The following is a 26199-nucleotide window of genomic DNA, read 5'->3' as shown; positions in this document are numbered from 1 at the left end:
GTTTGAGGTTAGCCCGGTTACATTAAAACGTGCCTAAACAACAATTTCGAAGACCAAAGTTGGGAGCTCTGATTTTGGGGACAAGGAAGACTTGAACAATGTGGTTGGTCTGCTGGGTATCAGCCACGGGCCCTGAATCCTGTCATAGCTTTCCGCTAAAAAGGGGGAGAACCCTGGTGCCGACCTGAGTTGGTGGCAATGCTGTGCTAAGGGTACTTTGAGGCCTGAGCTTCTTGCACACAGGATGGATTTCTTAGACTTCATTTGCTCCCATGGTATGTGTCTGAGGCTGGGACTCTGAGTGCCTGTCCCGAGCCCTCGAGGGCTGGGACTGTGACAGAACTTTTTTGGTGGGGAGGTGCTTTCTACCTCATAGACTCCCCAAATTCTTGGGCTGGGTTATGGCAGGGGATGTTTGTGTAGAGTCACTTACAGCCAAAGTCAATCCTCAGGCAAGTTTATTTAACCTCTCTGACCTCTTTCTGCCTTTGTGAAGTGGGAATAGTAATGTCTACCTTACCCAGTGGCGGTGAGATAAGACAGCCAGTAAAGTCCAAGGCCTGGTGCAAAGTACACAGCAGCTAAAAAAAGGATTTCAGGCCCTCCCTCTCCTCTCTTACTTAACTTTTCTCTGTGCCCGCCACCAGCTAATTCTTTACTGTTGCTTGCTCACTTTCTTTTTGTGGAACTTTTTTTTTTTTGTGACAATTTTCTTTGTAAAACAGGGATTACTATTTTTTTTTATGTTGGCATAGATTAGTTTTAATTCCATTAAATATACGTGCAATACAGAAGTAACTTTGTGCTGAAGAGATGGCTCAGTATTCAAGAGCCCAGGATGCTCTTCACAGAGGACCCGAGTTTGATCTCAAGTACTGACATGGCAGTTCGAAAACACCTGTAAATTCAGTTTCGGGACATCTGATGCTGTCGTCTGGTCTCTGTTGCTGTTTCACGTGTTCGATAAATAGGCACACATGCAGGCAAAACACCCGTACACATGAAATAACAAAACAAGATTTAAAGTAAAAGTAATATTGTGACGTTAATACAATGATTCTGTTTTCTAAAGTAAGAAGATTTCTATCCTTATTCCAGTATGAGCTCTAGTTCCTTTCTGATTACTCAAGTACCTGTCACCTTAATACAAACATCCTGACTCTTGGAAGACATTTTGCTCTGTTACTAACTTCTTCGTAAATAAAAATAAAACAGTTCACTTGTTATAGTAGTGAATGAAGGCAGGATTTCAACATCAGCATCTATTTTAGTGGATAAAAGTCTATTTTGTGTGTTTTATTAAAATAAATAAAACACAATTTAAACTGAGAAGTAGTGACAAAGGTTAGTTTTGTGGTCACACTGTCTAAGCTGTCCACTTCTTGATTGCCCTCAAAAATAATTAAGTTATTTCTAAGTTTGGTACAGATTCTTCCAGGCTTTTGGGTAGGTATAGATTTCTATGTATCACTGGTATTTTATTTTGTAAGTGGTAAAATGGGTTAGTGTTGAGAGCCATTTTCTCATTAGATATCAGTTTTATTCCTTCCCTTTTAGGCACCACAGTACCCTTGGTCGCTCACTGTCTAATGATTCCTGTATTTGTTTTCAAGCCCCGCACCCACCACTGCTGGGGGAATGGATGAAGGAGGGCGAGCTGACCTATAGACATCCTTCCAGACACTTCCAAGTTGCATTGCTCACTGAGGGCTGTTATGAAAGAACTTGAGGGCTGATGTACAAATAGAGCCCGGCACAGTAGAGATAGAGCTGGGGGTGGGGTGGGGTGGGGGTGGGAGGTGTGGGCAGACTTCTTAAGAGTTCACAGGTGCGAGCACAAAGTGCTGGGAGGTGAAGTGACTAAGGGACTATCATCCTGGGAAGAAGAAACCTTTCAGTCTTTTAACACGTTTTAGAAGTACTTACATATATGTGAGTCGGCCCTCTCCTTCCACCATGTGGGACTCTAGGATTAAACTCTGACTGTCAGGCTTCAGGGAAAGTACCTTGAGTCTTGTCACCTAGTTTTATTCTTTATTATCTGTCTAAGGGCGAAGGTCATGTTGAATAGCAACAGTTGCCAGGAGGAACTAATGTTTGAAACTCTTCTCCCACAGGTTGATCAGGTTGCTCTCAGCACGGAGCATTGTTTGGTCAATGCTGCCATCTGGTGGACGACTGGAGCAAGGTTTCTTAGTCCTGGGGATTAGTGGAGGCAGAAGGAACTTGAAGAGTGGTGTGTGTGTGTGTGTGTGTGTGTGTGTGTGTGTGTGTGTGTGTAGCTGCCCCGCTGAGATTTTTGTTAAGAAGAGGCGGGTCCTGTGTGGGGAAACTGGCACCACAGGAAGTGAGAAAAGGCTTAAGAGAGAGGAGGAAGAACAGGACTGGTCTAGGGCCTGCTGCCTACCTGCCTTCACCTATCCCTCCTCCTAGTCTGGCTTGAGCCAGGAGGAACCAGTTCCCAGGAAGGAAGAGGCAGCTAGAAGGTCACTGCTGACGTCAAGGACTTTCAGGTAGGAGGTAAACACGAGATGACCCACTTTTATTACACTGTCTTTCACCTCCATCTTCTGGCTGGAGTAACCTTTCTGGCATTCCTGATAACAGCACTCACTTCCCCGATAGCATCCTCTTTCCCAGATCCCAGTCCCTACAATCCCAAGCACTACGCTGTGTTCACCCTCCACCCCCCACCAGGGTTTCTGGCTGTCTTGGAACTTTCTCTGTAGACATGAACTTGGTTCTGCTCCCTGAGTGCTGGGATTAAGAGTGGTTGACACCATGCCTGGATCTTGACTTCAGCCATTCTTCCTGCTCCTGCAGCATAGTGGACAAGTGTGGAGAAAGTGAATTAAGCATTAGAAGTATGTATGCACATATTACACTAATTTTTCTCTTTAAAAGTTTTTTTTTGTTTGTTTGTTTGCTTTTGAGATGGAGTTTCACTACACAGCCCTGGCTGATCTGAAACTTCCTTTGTAGATCAAGCTAACTTCAAACTTACAGACAACTCCCTGCCCCCGACTCCCAGGTACTAAGATTAGAGGTGTGAGTTACAATTGATTATTATTGTTGTTATTATTTGGTTTATCACAACAATGGAAATGAAACTAAGACAGGGACCTAGGACCTACTCAGCCTAGGACTCTTGAAGCAACCCGCTTGCTTGGGGATGGACTCTAGGTTCTCCTGAATAACAAGCGCTTCCAGTGGTTCCGGGTCTCTGGAAGCACTATTTAAGCAAGGGCTGCTGCTCCTGCTCAGGGGGTGTGGACTGGGCGAAAAAAGAGTTGCTGCAAAGCTTAGAGTTTTTGTTGCCCTCTAGGAAACATGCAGCTAGAAACAAACTGATGTTTTATTAACAAAAATAAATACATGCTGGGCAGGTGGCCAGAATGTGGGCTGCAGACCCAGTAGAAACCTCCGGAGAAAGCTGTGGTGTCATTTTACAGGCTGAGATGCGCAGCTGCCAGGGAGGACCCAGGGCCTAGACCTCCAGCCAGTGGGGGCAGCAGGGCGATGAGGGGCGTCTCACACTCCCCCAGCAGCACGTCCCTGCGCAGCCCCGCGCCCCTGTCCAGCACCTTGGCCCTCAGACTGCGGGCGGCCAGATCCGGCGGGCGCAGCCCTTCGAAGAAGAAGTCTTCGTTGAAGATCGGGTTACAGCTGCCCTGGACCACCCGGCTCCGCTGAGCTCCGAGCCTTACGCGCGGCTGCAGCCGCAGCACCACGCAGCAGCCGCCGCCGCCGCTCCCGGGGCGAGTCCGCGGCCGAGGCAGCCCCTCCGCGCTCACCAGGCGCAGCCGCAGCCGCCCGGGCCCCGCCTGGTACTCGGTGGACAGGCGCAGCTGTCCGCCGCGGGGTCCCAGTCGCAGCACGCTGTCCTTGGTCGGCCGCAGCTGACAGCAGAGGAAGTCCAGGTGGAAGAGCGGCGGCGCGCGGCGCGGCGCGAACGGACTGGTGTCCGCCGAGCTGGCCTCGTCCGGGGACAGGGACTGCGGCCTGGGCGTGCGCGGGGAGCCGCAGGGCGAGGAGTCCGGGGACGAGGCCGTGTCGCTGTCTGGGGCCCGGCAGAGGCGGAGGTCGGGGGCCGAGACGTGCAGCCGCGACTGCGCCGGGGGCAGGCCCGCAGCCAGGCCGCGCGGCCCGTGGAACAAGGACTCGCGGCGGCGCGTGTGTGGGCTCTCGGGCAGGAAGGCCCAGCCCTCGCGGCCCGCTAGGTGCGGCAGCGAGCAGGCCACCGGGAGGTTCCGGCCGCCCGGGTTGCGGTCCACCCTGGCCTCGGTGCCGCTTGGGTCCCGGAGCCGAGGTGGTATGAAGAACTGCGGGATGCGGTCGGGAGTGAGGATGTTAGGGTTGCAGTGAAAAGGCGAGCCTGGGGCTTGGCGCTTGGGGACCAGGCTGGGGTGCACCTGCAGCGCCTGGGCCTCTGCGGTCCGCACCCTATAACCGGCTTTCTCCAAGAGCCACATGCAGTGGGTGGGGGTAATGGAACACCGAGGCGGAGAAGGTCCAAGTCCAGCCTCCCGGTTGGGAGTCCTGGCCCAAGGTGCGCTGAGAGAACAGAAGAGGATGCGAAGGTCGGTGACGCTGCTGAGAGCGAACACCTGGCCGTCTGCCTCCTTGTCCCCACACTCATGAGGCACAAGGCTGGTATTTATAAGCAGGTAAAAGAAAGGGTGAAGTCTGGAAACTGGAGAAATGGAGTCCGGGACCAGACAGGAGATGGCTCAGTGGTTACAGACACTTGTTGGTCCTGCAGAGGCTATGGCTCCCAGCACCCACATGGTGATTCACAACTCCTGTTCCAAGGGATCCAACGCCCTCTTCTGACCTCTGTAGGCGCCAGACGTGTATGTGGGGCACATACATACATATATACATACAGGCAAAACAGTCATACACATAAAATAAATACACCTTAGAAACAATTTTAAAACAATTTTCAGGAGGCCTTGTATAGCCAAGTATTTAGACTTCCTATTGTAAGGATGCCCCACCCACTTCAGGGTTAGTGGGAGTAACACCCCTATAACCCAAAGATTTGTAGCCGTAGTCACAATCACGGACCCTGCCGATATAGCTCCGCGAGGTCACCACGGGCCCCAGGTAGACTGGCTCTCTTGTCCTGCACCTAGGATCTGGTCTAGGGCCCTGGAAGCTCCTTCCCTGTGCAGGCGGCTGTAGTGCCAGCATCTCTGAATTGACTTATCCCTGGGTGCAATCCCCACCTAACTCTTGTCTCCTCCCCCAAATTACAGTTCACCTTCTCAAATAGCTCCTAAAAAACACTCACTTCTGCTCCTGGCAGCCGGAACACAGCTGATTGCTGACTGTGGACATGCGGGGCCAGGGCCAGTCCAAGGAGATTCCCCTCTTTTGATGAAGCACAGAACCCCTCCCCCTTCCTCTTTACCCTTAGCTTCTCAGCCAGGCCACATCGTGAAGCTGTAAGGCGGGGCTGGGCAGTTGAGCGGTTCCTCCTACTGTCCACTCTTTTTCCTTAGGAAACCTTAGAGCACAAAGGCACTATTGATTCTCAGCCACCCCCAGTGTGGGCCCAGGAAAGCTTCTTTGCAGCGAGCTCAATGCTCCCCTGCATGGAATCACCATAAACAATGAAAGTACCAATAGTTTGCCAGGGATTCCTAGCCCATGTCTGGCTCCGTAATGAGACCAGACTGTAGACCTTACCTGTGGGAAGTCGTGTTTGGCTTCTAGCTGTAAGGTGTGCAGGACTGTAGCTTTCTTTCTAGCTTGTTCCCCTAGCCCAGGCTTTCGGGGAGGAGCTGGCAGGGGCCTCTAGTGCCTACGACTTCTTTTCCTGGATAAACACAGGTCTGTTCCTCTGGCCTTCAGCAGGGCTTTTTTAACTCCTTCCTCCAGTCAGAGGCAGATTTCCAGCAGTAGATATCCTGCTGGACCTGATCACATGCTACTAAGGTTGGGAGGCCCGCAGAGAACAGACACTGTCACCAATGGCCAGTAGCTAGTTTTCGAACCCCATCCTCCCCACCTCCACCCCAAGGTAAAGCCTATCCACACACAGCATATATTTTGCAAAGATCTCCCTATTGGGATCCTGGTTTGGACCCTAGTTCTAGGCTCTGGAGCCATCATCCCAGTAACTTCTCAACATCATGGTTTTCAATGACTCATTCTCTATTATATGCAACCCCCCCACAAAAGGACTTAGGTTTAAGATTTCTAGATATAAAGACATTAAGGACATCTGGTTCCAACACTGAGGACCAGCTGGCTTACATCCTCCATCTTTGGTAGGCTCTAGAAAGCATAGTTGGCCTCTGGGCAGAGGAGATTATCAGTTTTACGGCACACCTGTCGCTGGTTTTCCTTAAAGACAGACACTTACTTCTTCCTTAGCAGGGGCTATTTCTCCTTTTATTCTTCACTCATTGACAACTTTTCTCTTAATTAAAAATGCCTCCTGTTCCTATTTTACAGTACCCCCACCCTTTTCCTTTATGACATTGGTTAGTTTCTTCTGTTTACTTTTTTTTTTTTCTTCCCTTGTAGGTCAGAGTAAATAGCCTGAAATTCTCTACATAGTCCAGGTGAACCTACCTGATCCAGCACCCCAAAGGCAGGGATTACAGTATGTGATTATTATTCTTTTTAATGTCTGCTCCTTCTTAGGATGTAAATGTCATAGGAACAGGGCTTAGCACAAGCCAGGTGTTCACATAGAATACATTCCTTTATGTGTGTGATTATTTAGTCTGCATGTATGCATGTATGCCTGTTGTCCTCAGAAGCCAGAAGAGGGCACTAGCTACAGAGTTACAGACAGCCGTGAATCACATGGATGCTGGGAATGGAATCTGGGCACTCGAAAGCAGCAAGTGCTCTTAGCTGCGGACTCATCTCTCCAGCTCCTCAGTTGGGATTTTAAGGTATAAACGAACGCTACTAAGCAGAATTATACTTAAAACAGATTGCCCATCTGTTCACTGAAAACCTAAATTGTACCAGTGGTAGTGATGAGTACACAGAATGGGGAGCTAGGAGAGAGACAAAAAAAAACCACGCCTGCATAAGCACAGCCCCGAGTCAGACTGTGGAATGCAGAATCATGAAATACACAAGGAAAGCGGCGATTATTCTGTCCTCTGATGACACTTGAGGATCATGGTTCTTTTGTTGCCTTCATACCTCTGGCCTTGCATTCCTCCCTGACTGTAGGCCCTACTGGTTTTCAGGGGAGGGTTGGAATGCCACAGGCAGTAGTTTGGACAACCATGAGATGGGCTGGAGGTCCTGGCTTTGAGATGTACCGGCTTTGAGACCTGTCATGTACTTTCCCCATCTGGTTACTTACAGAAGGAATGTACAGGCCTAGACAAAGTAACACATGGGCGTTAGCTAGGCTGACTCCTGCTGTGAGGAAACAGAAAATATGACAATATGGAGCAATAAGGAGATTAAAAAAGATTTATTTTTATGTGAGGAGATGTCTTCGTGTATGCTTATATACAGCGTGGCTGCAGTGCTGGAGGAAGCTAGAGGAGAGCATTGGGTCATCTGGAACTGAAGTTACAAACAGTTGTTACCCACCACGTGGGTGCTAGGAACCAAACGGGGCTCTTCTGCAAGAATAGCAGATGTGCTAAACAGTTGAGCTGTTCCCCTTGACCTGCTAAGGACAGTTTTGACTTGTAAAAGAAATTCAAAAGTCGAGTAGGATTTGGGAAATCTTGATCCATCCATTCATTCACCTAGAGTTATTGAGTATCTGTTATGTGCTCTGTCCAAGACTCTGGGAATATAGCAACAAGAAAACAAGCCCTCTGGCTAGATATAGATTATGCTTTCTAGGGGCAGGGCAGACAGTAGTGACATAAACATTGTTTAGGAGGAGTGAGTCTTGTCTCCTGTGTTAGGAGGCTCTGTTGTCTGTTGAGAACAGAATGGAAGGGTGAGGGTGCTTGTAGAGAGAGGAGAGGAAATGCAGCAGGAGGTGATCGGTGTGTGAGCCAGAGCTGCAGTCATCGGTGTCTGCTGGATTCTGAAGAGGGGAAAATAACAAGCACCCAGTTTCACATCTATTAAGTTTATGCCCTAAGACATCTAAGTGGGGATGTGGAGTTGACATTTGGATATGAATCTGGTGCCCAGTGGAGAAGCCCAGACTACCTCAGAGACACCAGGAGGAATGAGAATGGAATTTAAAGTCATGAGACTTGGTGAAATGTCAACTGAGAGAACCCAAGAACCATGTCCTGGGTACTCCCACATTGGATCCCGAGGGAGGAGGAATGTGCCGGGCTGAATGCTGAGGTGAAACGAAGTTACTGGCAACTTTGCCAAGGTTAGTGGGGGTCCCTGGGGAGCAGGGTGTCTGCAGGTTTCACATGGGATGTGTGCACCCGAGCTACAAAACAAAGTCACCAGTCTAGAAACAGTGAGGGGTCTCTGGTATCCCTGGAGCATAAAAGGCAGACAGTTTGGGCCAAATCTCGTTGTATTCACCAAAAGTCTTGGAGCCTCAAGAAAATGTTCCTAACCAGTTGGGATACCTCCAGGGAGGGCCCAGTAGACACCAAGTTTGGGTACCAAACAGGATCTCAAAAAGGGTCAGGTTAAAATGGTAGGGGGTGTTCCAGGCTCAGAACAGGGCCAGGGAAAGGAGCACTACCCAGTCGGCACCAGTCTCCAAGGTCAATTTAGTTAAGATTTCCTCTAGGTTCTGTTCATTCTCTCCACCTGCCCTGAGCTCTGGGGATGGTACGCACAGCGGAGCTTCCAATTAGTCCCCAGTATCTTTGCCAATCCCTGACTTACCTTAGAAACAAAACGGAACCTTTATCTGATCCAATTACCTTGGGCACTCCGAAGCTCAGGAAGACGTCTTTTAATATCTTCTTGGCTACCACGTAGCTGTTTCCTGCTTGGTGGGAGAAACTCTCAACCCATCCAGAGAAAGTATCTACAAACACTAGGAGGTATTTACAACCATATTTTCCTGACTTAACTTCTGTGACATCGACCTGCCAATATACCCCAGGTCGTTCTCCCCTAGGTCTCTTGCCCTGTTTGCTCTTGGCTGCATAAGCATTTACTTGCTGACATATCTTACATGGTTCTACTGTCTCTCTGACTAAAAACCTAAGGTCCATCACATATACCTTGACTGCTTTGATGAGATTCTTTGCCTCTAAATGAGTCCATTTGTGCATTTGGCCAGGTGAGTCTGTTGCTTGTTTGCTGGGGAGTATAGTTTTCCCCTCTTGAGTCCACCATTGTCCTTCCTCCTCTAAGTAATAGTTGGTGGGGTGGCTAGCAACTTGGGCCGTTTCTTCTGCTGTATATTCTAAGTGAGGCCATTCCTTAGTCTAATCCTATTTCCCAGCGAGTGTCTCTTATATCCCATAAGTGGGATATAAGATATATCCATATGCATATGGATATATAGGCTCCTGCATAGCCACTTCGAGCCTTGGGATCTTCCTGGTTATTGCTCTGGGCCACTGAGTCTCTTCCCTTATGATGTCTGGGGCAATGAACAATACAGTTGCTGGCTTCATCAGCGCATCCAAGAGATCTAAAGGTTTTCTTTCTTTCTTTCTTTTTTAAATTTCTTTTCCCCTGATGTGAACAGTCCTGTCTCTTGGTATATAGCCCCATGGATGTGGGCTGTGGCCCAGGCATACCTGCTATCTGTGCAGATGTTCTTGCCTGACCCCAAGTTTTAAGGCTCTGGTGAGGGGAATTAGCTTCGTTTTCTGCGCCAACATGCAGGGGGTAGAGGTTCAGCCCAGATGACATTTGTGCCACCCACCACTGCAGCACTGGCTCATCTCTGACCTTCACAGAGAAAACTTTTTTTCTTTTTTTTGTCTGTAAAACATGTAACCTCGGCTCCCAGCTGGTCAGAGAGGTCTTTCCTCGGTCCATGGGCTTCTGCCATTATTTCTTGACACTTCTGCCGTAGTGACTGGAGGTCAGGACCAGGCAGCAAGGTGGCTGGATTGAGCCCAACTGGTGAAGGACCTAGTTCATGTCAGCTGACCAGTGGTCCCATGCTCTGGGTCTTTCCATTCAAAGGCAAAGTATTCTCCACTTTGGGGTGCCAAGGGCTGGCAGAAGAAAGCATCTTTCAAGTCTAAGACTGTGTACCAAATTCTGGAAGGTGGCAAAGAACTCAACAGAGTGTAGGGGTTAGTCACAGTAGGGTGGGTGTCAGCCACTCGACAGTTTACCTCTTGGATGGGGGAAGAATTGTTAGTGCCTGGCTTGTTAACTGGCAGGGGTGGTATGTTCCAGCCCGAATGGCACTAAGCAGCACCCCAAACTGGAGGAGGCTGGAGATGTGTGGCTTAATTTCTTCTTGTGCCTCCCTGGACATCGCGTTCCAGTGCACCGAGACAGGATCAGCCTGGGTCTTGAGTTCCACATACATGGGGGCCTGCAGACTCACATGACCTAGCTCTGCAGTTTCAGCCCAAGCAGGAGGAAAGTTTTCCAGCCACCAAGCAATATCCTCTGTCTTCTGGGTGTTGGTCTCAAACATTTGTATTTGTCCTCCAGTGTAATAGTAAAATGGGACAGGTTCTCCAGCAGGCTCCCCCAACTGAGAGCCCTCAGGAAGGAAGTGGATCTGAGCCCCCATCTTGGAAAGCAAGTTTCACCTCAATGGAGGGTAGGGACAGTCTGGGATGACCATAAATGACTGGGATTCCAGGTCATCCTTAGGTTCACTGTTCCTTGGGTAGTCCATGAATATATTTTGGTGTCAGTGGCTCCTTGGACAAATGGGGCCATCGACTTGGAGGAGGACTGAGTGTTGAGCCCCTGTGTCCACCAAGAATTGGGTGGGTTTCCTGTCCACTCTCAGAGTTACCCTGGGTTTGGGGAGGGGTCCGAAACCCATCCTCCCTAGTTGCCATCTTTCCCCAGGGCTAATACCTTTTCTGTTTGGGGGTGCTTTTCCCAAGGCCCGAGATTTCCCGTCCCTGGCTTCCACTTGTTAGGGCACTCTTGGGCCCAGTGGCCCTTCTCTTTGCAAAATGCACACTGGTCCTTTTCAAGGGGTTTTCTGTTTATCTTTGGTTGGAGTCTCTCTTCTCTGCTTTCCCTAATTACTGTAGCCAAGATCCTCTGTAAATTCCTTTCCTGTCACCTTTATTTTCTAATTTCCTTTCATCTTCTTCCTTTCTCTTCCTCTGCTCCTTCTCCTCTGTCTCCCTGTTATGGTAGCCTTCATCAACAACCTGCACTAAATCCCTCAATGATCTACTCTGTAGTCCCTCTAGCCTCTGAAGCTTTTCCTGATGTCTCTACCAGCCTGGTCTATAAAAGCCATAGTCACAGTAGTTTGTGCTCCTATGAGCTGCTCTAGAAGAGACTCCTTTGGTCCCTGCTTAATCTCATGTACTTTGGTCAAATTTGGTGGATCGTCCTGTGACCTTCTTGAGACCTGCCAGTGGATTGTCAGGTGCTCCCTACCTTCTGCTGTATTAAAGTCCCAGCCAGTTCTAGTCAGGGGAATCTACCCTCGATGACAGCCTGGAGTCAATGATGGTGCCCCCGTGTCTGAGGGGACATTCTTTCTAGCTTCCTGAATTATCCTCTCTCACACTTCTGTCATGATGAACACTCTCATGAGTTGTTGGATATCATCCTAGGTGGGCTAGTGAGTAAATAAAACACTCTGAGACTAATCAGCCCCTTGGGATTATCTGAAAAGGGGGGGGGGTGGTGCTGGCAGATTCATCAGTGTCAGATCCATTGTGGAAGGGTCCTGGAGGATATTCTTTACAGACTTGATGGTCTATACAGGGTTCTTCTTCATGGTCAAGACCTGTGAGAGTTTCAGAAACAAAAAGTCTTTTATCCAAGGTGGGGGGAGTCCTCCTACTAGATCCTTCCAGGTAAGTATATAGGGCACTTAGTCTGGGTGCCCAAGGGTTTTTGGCCTAAAGACTTTTTCCTTTACTGCTTTGATCATCTGCAAATCAAAGGTCCCTACGGGTGGCCACCCTACTCCAAAGGTGGGCCATTTGGAGGAGCTGAGAGTTACTAACTTTCCCTTCTTTATTACTACTGACAAGTTTTCTCTTCTTTTCCTGCTGATACTTACAATCAATACAGATTAAGACAACCAAACACACAGACCTTTTTCCCCTGCCGCGGTCACAAAAACCAGGTAATCAGGCAACTTGGACAGCTCACACTGGTATCAAGTATAAAAGGTTCCAAAAGGTGGCCCTGAAGTGTCCACCAGACTCCCCAAGGTCATGACCTTAAGGCACATCTGCCAGCTGCAATTTGACCACACCAGACCAGAGGCTCTCTAATCCTTAAAGATGCTCAGGAGCAAACCAAAAGCAAGACAAACAACATGGATACAGACAACCATGGTACCTGACATCAAGCTCTAGCTGTTCCTCCGACCACCATTTCTTGTGACATCATAGGGGTTCTGGCTTCCTGGCCAATGAACCAAATGTAAGACTTAAAGTGAGTCTTAACTACCGGGAGACCCCCAAGTGAGACACGAGAACAGAGTTCAATGCAAATGCAAGAGGCTTATTTTCCAGCGTGTTGGGGTCAACTCTAAATTATCTCCTTGTGGAAGGTGACCGATCTTTTTTTTTTTTAAGATGAAAGCAAAGCCAATTTTGTTAGAGAGAGTTGGTTAAAAGGGGAAGAAGAAATGGGTCATGGACAGGAAGGAAAGGAGAACCAAGAGAGAATTTGTTGTTTTGAGACAGGCTGCCCTTGAACTGTTTTTGAAATCTTTACATAGTGGAAGATGACCTTGAACTCTTGATATTCTTTCCTTCACCTTTCAATTGCCAGGATTACAGATATGCACTATCATACCCAATTTTTAGAGCTGTTGGGATTGAACCTATGGTCTTACATGTGCTAGGTAACTACCCCACCAACTGAACCACATAATCAGTCCTAGTGTGTGTGTGTGTGTGTGTGTGTGTGTGTGTGTGTCTGGGAGTTGGGGGAGAATGCCTGTGGAGGTCAAGAGAGGAACCAGAGTAACAGGCAGTTGTGAGTTACTTGATGTGGGTGCTGGGATTCAAACTTGGATCCTTTGGGAGAGCAGCAAGTGTTCTTAAGAACCTTCTTTCTAGCCTTCTGTTATAGATTTTTATATATGTGAGTGGTTTTATATATGGGGGGTGGTTTTGTTTTTTGTTTTTGTTTTTCTTATTTTTGTTTTTGAGACAGGGTTTCTTAATGTAGCTCTTGATATCTTAGAACTCCCTATGTAGTCCAGGTTGGCCTTGAACTCACAGAGATCCAATTGCTTCTGCTTCCAGAGTACAATGATTAAAGGCATGATCTCTGTTGCTTTTATTTTTTTAGATAGGATCTCATGTAGTCTAGGCTGGCCTTGAAGTCACTACATAGCAGAGACTGTCCTTATACTCCTGATCTTTTTGCCTCTGCCTCCAAAGTGCAAGTGTTACAGATGTGTGCTACCACACTCATCTCAGGAGAATTTTTAACTGATCCAAACAATGGCATGTTTGTATGCTGATATGAAAAGTCCAACAGAAAAAGGTAAGAGTTGAGTGTAAGAATGTAATGTTAGAATCTAGCTGCTGTTTAGGCCACAAATTCTCTGTAATAGCTGGAGCCTTTCTGAGACACTGTGAATCCCTAGCTAAGAGACTTCTGGGTGCTGGGATCTTCACCCTGGTAGTGAATTAACATCAACAGTGTTGTTGGTCATATATTCTGTTCTCCACTCACTGCCTTCTGCCTGGAACCAGAGAACCTGGCTGCAGGCTCTGTAAAACTTCCCCCATCCTCAGAAAGGTATGGAAACACTCTCCTGACACGGGGCTCCGAGTCCCCTCTTCAGCGACCCTGCCATGCTGTTTCTTCTATGTCGATGGTGTTGATAACTTTTCTAATAAATTCCTTACTCCCCTGGACTCTGCCTCAGTGTCCTCCTTGAAGTTCCCCATCAGAAACCATTCAGTGATCTGCTTAGCTTGTGAAAGCTCTTGGCACTGCTACCATTCTTGGCAATGTCTTAGTTCACTTCCATTGCTATAGCGAAGTACCAGAGACCGGTTGGCTCATAGAAAAGGTTGTTTTGGCTCATGTCTTTGGGGACTAAAAAAATTCCCAGAGCTTGGAGCTGACCTCTGTAAGGGATGTGGGGAAAGTGGGCATGTTGAGAGGAAGGAGAACATAAGGAATGACCTAACTGTAACAACCTGAATAAACTTACCCTTTCTAGCTCTTTCTGAACTCTGGCTGGCTGGTCAACTACAGCTATCTATTCTAGCTCAAAAATCCTCTCCACACTAACTGATTCAATCTGGCTTCTGTTTCTCAGCCTGTCCTAAATTATCCCACTAGGTCTCATACTAACTTTTGTAATTTGTTCTAATCTTCTGGCTCCTTTCATTCTCTGGCTCTTTCTGTCCTCATGTGTGTCTAGCTTGTTCTCTCTCTCCACAAAATGTCTCTGTACAAATGTCCTGACAAAACTGCCTCCAATTTCACTGTACTGTTCTCTCAGGTAGCTTCCCTTTCTTCTCACGTGAGAGTTGGGGTATCCTATTCCGTAACATCTTTCTCTGATTTGTCACTTTGTCTGCCAGTCAATTAGGCATCGAGTTTAAACATGGGTGCTTCCTTCTACAAACTAACCTTATTTTCATCGTTTGGAATCAAAAGTGTGTATTAAGGGTTTGTCTGTACTCTAGCCAGAGGGATTAAAGGTGTATGCTAAGAGCTGACCACACCACAACTAGAACAGATTTTTTTTTCTTTTTTCAGTAAATCACACAATCTCAGGGGTCACAATGTGATCAAATATCCTGCAACACAACTCACTCTCACAGAAACAAATTCATAAAAGAAAGGCATTGAATACTCTTAACAAATAGACAGCCCAGTGGTTAAAAGTGGCTGCTGCCAAGGCTGATGACCTGAGTTGGATTACTAATTTAAGAATTTAAGTTGTCATTGCAAAACCCATAGCTCTTATCTTAAAGGGAGTAAGAGATAATTTATTCTGAAGCCGTGTTGAGTGACTGTACCTGGGAACACAGATTTGGTTTACTCCCCAAATTCCATGTTCCAACATGAAAACAGTGCCACAGAATTTTTATAGTTTTACAGAACAAAGGAATTCATAAACCAAGGCTGAAATGATTTTTTTTTTTTTTTTGGTGAAAGATTACCTCAATAATTGGGGCCAAGCAATGTTGCAAAATCACACCAGGGAACAAACCTCATGCAAGAGATTTATTGGGGGGGGGAGGGGAGGATGCAAAAAGCTGCCTCTGAGTGAGGATGGAAAATGAGAGGGCGGGGGATTTATAGAAGATATGGAGCATTTGAATAGGGAAAATTCCTAACAGTGGACATGTGTTCTATTAATGATAGATTGCAGTCAGGTGGGGGATGGGGGAGAACCTGGTTCCAGAATGTGAGTGGTTCTTAGTTGACTAACAAGGAAATTTCAAAAATCAGAGGCGCAACCTGAAGATAAGGACAGCTTTCCTATAGGCTCAGATGCTCTCTAGCATTGTTCTTAGATTTTGGATTGACGGAAGCTAGTTGCCTGCTACACTAATAGACTCCGAATCTTCCCACAGTGCTGAAATTTTAATCAATTAACCAGACTCTGTTAATCAGATTCCTTTTAGAGTTTCGTTGTTGGGTTTTTTGTTGTTTTGTTTTGTTCTGTTCTGTTTTTCCAAGACCGGGTTTCTGAGCTTTGGCTGTCCTGGAACTCACTCTGGACTCTAGGCTGGCCTTGAACTCAGAGAGTTGCCTGCCTTTGCCTCCTGAGTGCTGAGACTAAAAACATATGCTGTCACCACCCAGCTATTTTCAGAAAAAGTGAACAGAGTTTAATAGATGGGCATGGTGTTTTATGCTTTTAATCCCAGCAACTAGGAGGCAGAGTTCAAGGCCAGCTTGATCCAGAACAGCCAGAGTTTTCAGAGTTTTGTCAGAAGAAAAGGGGGAGAAGGAGGAAGATGAGAAGAAGGGAAGAAGAAAGAAGAAAGGATTTGAGTAAATAAGACAAAATAAAGAACGAGAATTCATGGGGGTTGAAGAGATGGCTCAGTGGTTAAGAGCACTGACTGCTCTTCCAGAGGTCCTGAGTTCAAGTCCCAGCAATCACATGGTTGTTCACAACCATCTGTAATGAGATCCGATGTCCTCTTCTGGTGTGTCTGAAGATAGCTACAATGTACTCACATGTATAAGATAAATAAATAATTCTTAAACAATGTTTAATGCTGAGACCAGATTTACTGGTCTAAGAGACAGTGCCATGCCTGGAGAGCCCTGCAGGGTTTGTAGCTGAGAATGGGGAGAGCGTGGGGCATGGCTTTGCCAGACCCAGAAACTGCTTTTCTGGAAAAACTGCTTTCGTTGTCCCCACCCTCATGAGAACAGTTTCTCCCTTTCCCCAGAAAAGTACAGAATGAGAGTAGATCACCTCTTTATGCAACCACTGGCTTCCAGGGTTGTTGGCTACTTTTTAAAATTCCATGGATGGTATTTTCTTGGAACGTTGGCCTGTTTTTCAGTCCTGGTTTGGGGGATTTCCTTTCCCTGGGACCCACATGACAGAAAGAGAATTGACTTCTATAGATTGTATGAATGTACACACGTGTGTATACACACACACATGCACACACACATGCATATATGCACATGCACACACACACATACACACATACACACACACACACACACACACACACACACACACACACACTGTAATAATGTAATGAAAAAAGACTCTCCCAATGGCCTAATCATCCCTTAAAGTCCTCACTTCGTAGTATAGACTAATGGCAATCAAATTTCAACATGAGTTTTAGAGGAGACAAAGCATATTCAAATCATAGCAGCTTCTCAGGTGTACTTGCTCTTGCTCGTGATGGTGCCACTGCAAAACACTCAAAGGAGTGAGCCAGTACTGAGTGCTTCCCTGGGTCAAAGCCAGGTAGGAGATTCAGAGAAGTGCAGGTATTTCTTTCTAGGCAGACAACTGCTAAAGACTCCCTGTAAAACAAACAAGACAACAACAAAAACTAAAAGCAAAAAAACCCCAACAAACAAACAAACAAACAAACCAACAAACAAAAACCCAAAGTAAAACAACAATAACAACAAAACTTCTGTTTTGGGTATTGCTCCCTGTCTTGAGGGTTTTGTGGGGCCTCAGGCAGCATGAATTGGCTAGTAGACTATGTCTTACAGTTCTGGCTTATACCCAGGACCTTTAATTACTGGCCTAGCACTGCAATCTCAGTCCCAAGAGGGCTCTTTCTTTCCAAGCTAGTCTGAGGTACTGACGTCTTCTGATTTCTTAGATGGCTAGATCTTGGTGCAATGGCTACTAACTTTTTGGTTACTTTTGGCTCCTGATTTAGGCTGACTCAGGCAGCATATCCTCTGCTTCAAGGAGAATAAATTGTCACTTTTGTCTGGATGGTTGTCTTAGTCATTGTTTTATTGCTGTGAAGAGATACCATGGCCAAGGCAGCTCTTATAAAAGAAAGTATTTAATTGGAGGTTTGCTGTAACTTTAATTGTTTTCAAATCTTATTTTTAATGATGATTCTTAAGTGCTTTAAAGCCCACAACCTTGTAGCCCACAACCCACCAGAGGTAGTGGAAAAGAAAGGATGGGGGTGAGGGAAGTGGACCTGTTTAGGAAGGTTCTTTGGAGCAACTCCCGTCTGTGTTGTCTGGAAATCAGCAGTTTAGTTCACAGATTAGCAGGCAGCTGTAGCTCTCGATCTACTCACCAACACCTCATGGATAGCAACGGCCATTACAAGACCAAGCAGAGACAGCTAGGCCTCAGGCTCAGCTTGAATCAGCAGGAGGGACAAGCAGGAAAACCAGGAGAAGACTTTTTGGCTGTGCCTTTTTTTAGACAAGCAAAGATTAGTGAAGCTGCAAGACCCACAAACACTGCACAGCTAGCTGTACCAGCAAGCCAAGGTCTGTCTCCTTCACTCCACGGAGTCCTATTTATACCCTCTAAACATCATGTGTCCTCCGTGTGCCTTGCCCCAGCACAGATCTTGCCTCAGGATATACATCCAATCAGCTGGAGTCCGAGTCCTGACAAATGCAGCTCAACTATGCAAAGCCAGATAGACCACTACATGAATGTTCTTAGTAAAGAATTCTTCATCACACATTCCTTCATGTGTTTGCTTTAGCAGAACACCCTCTTTCTTATGTTTGCTTCAGTGAAACATTCCTTCACAAGTCTGCCTTAGTCTTTCACCTGTGTCCACTTCAGGAAAACACTCTTTTATGTGTTTGCCCCAGCAAAACTCCAACCAGAATAACTGACTCTCCAAAGAACCCTTAAGTTTCCACTTCAGCTTGCTTATAGTTTTAGAGGTTTAAGTTCATTTAGTGGCATGAATAGTGCTGGAGCAGTACCTGGGAGCTACACCCTGATACACTGGCCAAGAGACAACTGGGCCTAACAAATCCCAGAGGCACATGCCCTCTAATAAGGTCATGCCTACTCCAACAGGTCCACACCTCCTAATCCTTCTCAAATAGTGCCACACCCTAATGAATAAGCATTCAAATATATGCATCTATGGGGGTCATTCTTATTCAAACTGCCACAGTGGTCTTCCTCTCAGTAGTTGCATTCCAGATGAAGAATACATGAAGAAATAGATTTGCAAATGAGGCAGCAGCATCTCCTTTCTTTCACCTAGATAGATGGCTGCCAAACCTGTCCTGGAGGCCTCTATTGGTCAAAGTGCTAGACACCAACAAAAAACAGAATTTTATGCTACCCACCCCCTCCCCAGTCCCTTTAAGGCTCCTGTTGCCTACAAAGCAACGTTCAGGCTCTGGGTGAGGCTGGGAGCTCAGAGGGAGGATTCTGAAGTGTTTAGTGCCTGCACCTGCCCTGCTGTGACCTCCTTCCTCAGTCTCTTGCCATTAAATGTTTTGGGGTTCTTGAAACCCCCTGTGTTCTTACTATCTGTTTAGAAGAGCTCCACCTGTCCTATCCACTGGTGCCACTTAATGTTTTCCTTGTGCCGGTGACAGAATCCTGGTCTTGTACGTGCTAGGCAAGTACCCTACCACTGAGCTATGTTCTCAGCTCACCAACTCTGTCTGTCTGTCCATCCATCTTTCTGTGCACATACGAGCTAGTGTGTAGGCCCAGGTGTGTATGTAGAGGCTAGTGCTCAACACTGGGGTCTTCTTCTATCACTGCCTTGGTTTTGAGACAGTGTCTCTGACTAGATCTAGATAGAGCTCTCTATTTAGGCTAGACTGGATCCAGCGAGTCCCAGAACATGGCTGCCTTCAGCCCCATCCCGGCTGGGGTTAAGATCCTTGTTGCCACTCTCACCGCCTCCAAGCCCCATGGGTTCTGGGGAATCTAAACTCAGGTCTTCACACAGGCACTTTACCTACTGAGCTTTACCCCTCCCTGTTGTTTTAAGACAGATATTCACTATATAGCATAAGAAGGCTGGGAACTCAGGATCCTCCTGTTTCACCCTCCCTAATGCTGGGATTACAGCCATGTGTCACCACACTAACTTTTTGAGTTTAATTCAGTTTTAATCCTGATTATCGCTGGTTCACGGAGTTAAATAGACCTGGCTCCTTCCCCCCCCCCCCCAGCATATACTGCTCTGCTGACAGGAACCGACAAGGGTGACGGAAGACCTTGGTATCTTGCTCTGTGCTCCTTCAGTGTGTGTCTCTAGGCAGTAACTCTGATTTGCATTGCAGTGTCAGGTGCCCGGTTCAGTGCCTGGCGCTGGGCAGGAGCTCTGTAAGTCTCCTCTGTTGGTGCTGATGGGAGGAGGACATTGGAAGATTAAAAATAAATATCAACCAAAAAAGTCTAGAACATTAATTTATTTTATGTAAATGGGTGTTTGGTTTGCATGTAAGGCACCGTATGCATGCCTGGTCCTCCGAGGAGGCCAGGAGAGGGCATTGGATTTCCTGGGACAGAAGTTACAGATGGTTGTGAACCACCATGTTGGGACAGGGCATCAAGCAGCAGCCAGTGTTCCTAACTGCCGAGCTATCTGTGGCCTATGGACGGTTTTGATTCCAACTACAGAAGGTGCTTGGACTGACTATGGGGTGGTAAAAATGCCTTCTTCTCCCTTGTCTGCCACCCGATTCCTAGGGACCCTGGTCTGTTACATGGCAGCTGGGTCATGAATGTCAAGGCACGGTCACTGCTCCCTGGACTGTTCTTCTTCCAGCTGCAGCTGGAGGAAAACACCTGTAAGAAAGGAGTAAGCTGAGCGCAGGAACATCGTTGCAGATTAGCCATCACCCGAGCCCCTTCCGTAGCAGTGCAGGTTGGGTAACCTCACTTAGGAAAACGTTCAAGTTCTGTTCTCTTTCTCTTCATCTGTGTTTCTAGCAAGCACACAGTCCCACTCCTAAAAGTACTAGGCTCCAGCTTAGGACTTTGATCTTTAACCCTCTTCTTCCCTCCCCGTTGTTGGGGGTTGGGTAGTGGCAGGCAGGCCCAGGTTGAGGCTGCAGCTTTCTTTACCGGAGGACTTGGCATAGACTGTCTGCTTGTCTCTGCTCTGGGCAATGCAGGACATGTAGATCTTCTGGTCCTCAATCTTTTCTACTTGAATATCCAGGACAGCCAGAGAGCCTACGGGGATCAAGCTGGAAGAGGTGTCGGTTGAGTTCACTTCCCCACCTGCCCCCACACCTCACCCTGCCTCCAGGACTCAGAAGCAGCCCCAGGTCGGGGGGGCTATGTGTTGGCTTCTGGTGTTGAGTGGCAGAGGTTGTAATTCTGGCCTGGGTCTAGGGATATGCTTGGCTGGGAAAGAAGGGAGACAAGCAGGATCTTCACGCTCAACTTGCAAAGCTTACACAACCTCATGATAAGAACAGAGCCCAGACATGAGCCCTGGTGCGAGGATCCGCACTTACTTTTTGAACTTGATGTTGAGACTTAGTGTGAATAGTCCTTCTCCAGACAGATAGGCGGTTTTAGAATATGTCTCATCCATCAAGGCTGCCAGTGACCCTCCATGGGCAAACCTGGGGATCAGGATGGGGAGTAAGACTAGGGTCAGGCTGCTGGACAGACCCCTATGCCGGTCTTCTCCACACTGTACCAAACCTCTCAAGCATTTTTCTTTCCTAGAGTTCCCCAAACGTGGACCTTCTATCCCAGGCAGCCAAACAGGAACGGACACAAGAGATATGTCCTGTGGGCTTCAGAAGGTCAAACATCACTAACTTCCCTCCTTTTTGTTTCAGCATGTGTTAACAGTTGATACAACTATTTTATTTTACCAACAGGATTTTGTTTCCTTACAAAATTAGTAGAGGATATCTTTCTGATCTCTCACCTAATTGTTGGCTGCAGCTGCCACATGTCAGAAGGTTGCACATTTGAAATGAGTGGGAAAAGCCTGGACTTTTTGACTTAGTCCTTTGTTGTTTTGTTTGTGGGGACAATATCTCCATCTGAAGTCTGGGCTAGCCCTGAACTCACAACAATCCTGCCTCAGCCTCCTGAGTTCTGAGAATGTAGTTGTGAGCCACCAAAGACTTAATTAAATCTTTGAAACAAGAGCTTGGGCCATCTCTCACCTGCCAGTCACTCAGCCAGCGTTGGACCTACAACTTCAAGGGCCAGCAAGGTAGGCTCCTGAGAAGCACTACCTGGAAAACCTAAGAGCCCACTTCAGTGTGATGCCACAGATATTTGCTTTACTTCAAGTATGCAAACTGACCTTCATGACACAGCTTTGTCATTGTTGATTAGGCTAGGAGAAAGTATTGGGGCATCCTAAGTTAATATGCAAATGACATAAACAGACCTGGGGTTGGAAAGTAAATACAATTTGTCATAGAGCCAGGCCAGTCGCTCTTGCTGATCTGCCAAGGCTGCAGTGGGCCCTTGCACTCCCAGGCCCCTCCCCTCCTGCTTAGGTGACATTACACCACCTGGCTGGATTCCTAGTTCTTGAACAACTTACTGAGCCATTCTGAGCCTTTATCTTCTAACCAGGTATTGTGAATAAAAAGAATCACTATCACATTGATTAAGTTCCCCAAATCTCACCCATACCTCTGGGCAATTTCCTTGATTACTGTGAAGAGAAAATGAGTTGATGCCAAAACCTAGACCTTCCCTAGCCTCTCTTGTGTTCCATGGCCAGACAACGGATTTATTGGCAAAATGCTGATTCTGCAGAACAGTTCTTAGCTAATGGGTAATTCCTTCCCATACCCACGCTGGGACCCAGCGGATGTTAATCTCTTCTCTGTTCTCTCTTAGTCCACTGACTAGCCTCATCTGTTTTGCCTTTTTTTTTTTTTTTTAAATAGTGCCACAAATCTCTGAATGAAACTCGTCAACTCATCCAACTTCTCTCTACTCTGTCTTCTTGGGGATTTATTTTTTAGAAAGGAAAATATCCTTGACCTCTCAGGACTTCTTGTTTTGGAACATTCTGACACTTCAATAACCGGGTTCTTCATGCATGCACAGTGGAGCCTGGACAAGGTAACTCAGATTTTCCTCCCAGACCTGGCATTGAAGAGCTGACACTGAATTCCCTGTGCCCCATATAAGTCTCTTAGAGACTCCAGGACCTGGTGGGTGCTGGACCCACCCTGCTGGGCCAAGCCTGGGAGGCATCCACCCTAGCCTGTGTGAAGTCTTACCCTGGTGCCCCCTCCAGGTAAGGGCCTGGCTGGAAAAGACAGACTGACTTCTTCTCAGATGGGTGGAAAAAGATGACATATTCATAACCTTGTCCTTCCAGTTGGATGGACCTGGTAAAGAGGCGCCAGTCCTGTTTGTCTAGGGAGAGATCACAATTTGAAGCAGAGATACTTCAGGGCTTGGGAACCTGTCAGGGCATGTGAGTTTAGCAAGATCGAGGAAAGAGAACCAGAAAGCATCTAGGCTCTGTTGTTAGGGAGCTTTTCACATAGGAGGAGGGTGCAAAACATGGCCCTTGTCTTCAGAGGGCTTTGTCTTGGGAGGGAACAAACAAAATAAAGTCCCTAGCTAGGGGTGAAGGCAAGATCAGGACTAGAGAAACATCCTACCAAATGCGCCATATCCTCAGTCTAGAAATAACAATTTTTGTTGTTCAGGCTCTGGATGTCTTGGAACTCATTCCAGCCAGACTTCAGCTGGGTGTGCTACCCTTCAGAGGGAAAGAAAGGGGTCAGGCAGAGAGACCAGTGCAGACGTGCTTCCCATACAAGGCTGGTTTGCAGGAGAGGGCGGTGTAGGTGTTGTGGAAGAACCTCCCATCTGAGAACTGGAGGAGGGCTCCTGAGTTTCATGAATGTCTTAATTTTTTTGTAATAATTCTTGGGGAGTTTCATACATGCGTTTTAATAATATTCACCCTCTCCTCTTTGGAGAAAAGTTCTTACTCTGTAGTCCTGGGTGGCTTTGCAGACCATATTCATCTGCCTCTGCATTCTAAGTGCTGGAATTTGTGTGCCACCATGGCTAGCCTTTCTGAATGCCTTCCAACCAGAAGAAGGCAGCAGGCTGAGCTGACTGAGGGTTTCAGGCAGGGCCCCTTCTTTGTGTGTGCATGTGCGTGTGTGTAGAGTAGGTGTGTGTTCGTGTATGGAGGTGTGTGTGTGTATAGAGGCGTGTGTTGGAGGATGATGTGTGTGTATGTGCTCCTAGACCCTTTCAGACCTGATCTTACCTGAGGCAGCTACCAGCCCGAATGGGAGCTTAAGGCCCTTGATATGTTCTCTGTTGGACTTGAAGGAGGGTAGTTTAATCCAGCTGCCTGATTTAGTTTTCTCCAGAAATTCTTGGTATAGGCTCAGCATATCTGGACACCAGCTGGCATTGGGAAGGGCATAATCCTTCAAATCTGTCTTCTTTGGGCAGAATCTTGCAACCTGGGCAAGAAAATTCAGGGTGACATGCAGACATCTTGGGAAGGGGGATGTGTGTTTCTGGGTTTGGAGCTCTCAGTCCTGTCTTCTGGGGTGCTAAGCTGAGGGAAAAGACTTCATCTTCCTTGTAGGGACTTGGGAACCCCTATGGGTGAGTGGGGTGTGAAAGAAGTGGTGATGTCCAGGGTGGACAAGCTGTAAGGAATCAACACCGCTACTGTGGGTAGTTCCTTGAAGTGGAGAACTGCCGCCATTAGACCCATCAGACTGGGAGGGAGGAGGAGGGGAACCCAGACTATGATTTCAAGTTGTTACACTTGGAAGAGAGATGGTTGAGCTAGATGCTGCTTTCCTGAGGGATAAGCCCACAGTTGGTGAGAAATATTTACTAGCCCCTCACTACAGGGGCTAGTCAGTGTATGGGAGCTCCTTTGAAATGCTTTCAGGCCCCAAGGAAGTATCATATCATGCCGGATAATGTGTTTATCTGCCAGATGTCATGTATTAGTCACTACTGTGGGTCATAAGCCCGCTGATTGACAAGCCCACAGACAGGAGCTTCTGTCAGGGTATACCCTACTTATCCGTTACAGTGTGAACTCTATGAAATATTTACCAATGGCCACACAGGACTTGGACCAGTATTTGTCCTTGTATTTTTAGCTCAGGATATGGCTTATGTAGTAACTACCCCAGAGCACTTTTCCTTTACCAAACCAAACTGATCCTTATCACCCCAGATATAAGGCAGGAAAAGAGGATTTATGGTGTTCAAGCCCTAGACCCATAGAGAGGAAGGGAGTTTATCTTACTGCCTGGGAACTTACCAGGGAATCTGTGGAAGATCCAAACGCCGAGGCCGGGTGGAGTCTGGGCAGAATATGGGGGCTTCTGGAAAGAGCTTTGTGGTGGACAAGTCTTGCCATCCTCTGGAAACCCGTCTTCATCATGGCTGAGTGCTTGGATGAATAGTGGCTGACTCCAGAGAACAAGTGAGTGTAAGGCACTCCTAACACAGACTTGTAACAGAGAGCTCCCACTGAAGAAAGGATGGCTGTGCAAGACTGGGCTGGGCTGTTACCACACCCATCGGGGCTTTACTGGCTCCAGAGCCCTGCCAGCGCTGGGGGGGGGTGTAGATGCTGCTTGAACATGAATGGGCAGGAAGATTGGCCCCTGCACAAAGAAACAGTGTAGGGAACAGTGACACAGAGAGCAGCCCTGGGTTTCTGGGGGCAGAAGTCAAGGAAACTTCTAGAAAGATCACAGTGGTCTTATTAGATCTAGATCAGACTGGATGAGCCACAATTCCTCCGGCAGCCCCTCCCCCCACCTATAGATCCTGAGAGGTCTGTGACTGTGACTCTCTAGCTCATAGACTCCATGAACCCAGATTTCTCGGGGGGGGGGGGCGGGGGGGGATCTGTGGGTAAGGCTACGTATGCATGGCCACAAATCCTGACTCCTCCCTCTTCCCTGATGCCTGCTGGGAAGTCAGAGAACCTGGCTTCAGTCTCATGCTGTGAACAGCTCTTCTTCCTCAGAGACCCTGCCCCCCATTCAACTGAGCAGAGTCTCTGATATTCTATATCCTTAGAGCTCCTACCATCCTGTTTCTTTCAGTCTGTCCGTGGCAAATAATGCTTCTAATAAGCTCCATACTCCTTACCACCTGTCTCACTCTGAGACCTTGTGCATCTGCACCTCAGTGGGAGAGCATTGATGGAGCATTGATGGCACATGCTCTGCAGCACGATTTCGAAAGTTCTGATATGATCTGGGGACTGCAAAACAAAACAAAAACGAAATTAAAAAAAACCCAACAAGCCCAGATCACAGCCTTAGTCACTTTCCTCTTATGTCCCAGGTAAGAGTTAGCACAATGAGGCTTCTCCTTGCTAGTTCTTGGCTAGTGATAGGAGTTGGTGTGGGGTGGGGTCGGGGTAGGAGTGCAGAAGATGGCTGTGAGGAACCTGCATTGCAAGGACCTTGTGTGCACTGAAAGTCCAGGAGGGAGTGAAGGCGGCAGCCAGTGCAGAGGTGGAGCAGGCAGTGGAGGCATTGGCAGGTGCACATGTTACAGGAAACCGTCAGAGATGACCATCCAGACACAGCTGATAGTTGATTGAACATGTTTACTCCAGCTGCCTGAGACTGTACTCAGGTATCCACGGACCCAATTGTAGCCCTGAGAATTTGGACCAAGGGGCTTTGTAGTGGCTATTCCTGGTTGTCAACTTATCTATGTCTGGAATGAACTACAATTCAAAATTGGAAGGCTCACCTGTGATC

The 26199-nt window shown here is 47.4% G+C and overlaps 2 protein-coding genes across 2 annotated transcripts; both read right to left on the bottom strand.

The window, feature by feature from the left end:
- Positions 1-3446: 3446 nt before the first annotated feature.
- Positions 3447-4472, bottom strand: C2CD4D (C2 calcium dependent domain containing 4D; the record flags this gene model as incomplete). The annotated part of the gene is made up of 1 exon (XM_080915545.1): positions 3447-4472. The coding sequence occupies one exon, from the start codon at positions 4470-4472 to the stop codon at positions 3447-3449; it is 1026 nt and encodes a 341-aa protein (XP_080771671.1).
- A 15747-nt stretch (positions 4473-20219) lies between these two features.
- On the bottom strand, positions 20220-24857 carry THEM5 (thioesterase superfamily member 5; the record flags this gene model as incomplete). Its single annotated transcript, XM_080916243.1, has 6 exons — positions 20220-20269; positions 20549-20673; positions 20947-21057; positions 22696-22834; positions 23709-23910; positions 24735-24857. 6 exons carry the CDS (start codon positions 24855-24857, stop codon positions 20220-20222), a joined length of 750 nt encoding a protein of 249 aa, XP_080772369.1.
- Between the last annotated feature and the right edge of the window lie 1342 nt (positions 24858-26199).

Source organism: Micromys minutus, assembly GCF_963924665.1.
Source record: "Micromys minutus genome assembly, chromosome: 4".
In the NCBI taxonomy this organism is placed as follows: Eukaryota; Metazoa; Chordata; class Mammalia; order Rodentia; family Muridae; genus Micromys; species Micromys minutus.
This window is presented reverse-complemented; position numbering and strand designations above follow the sequence as displayed.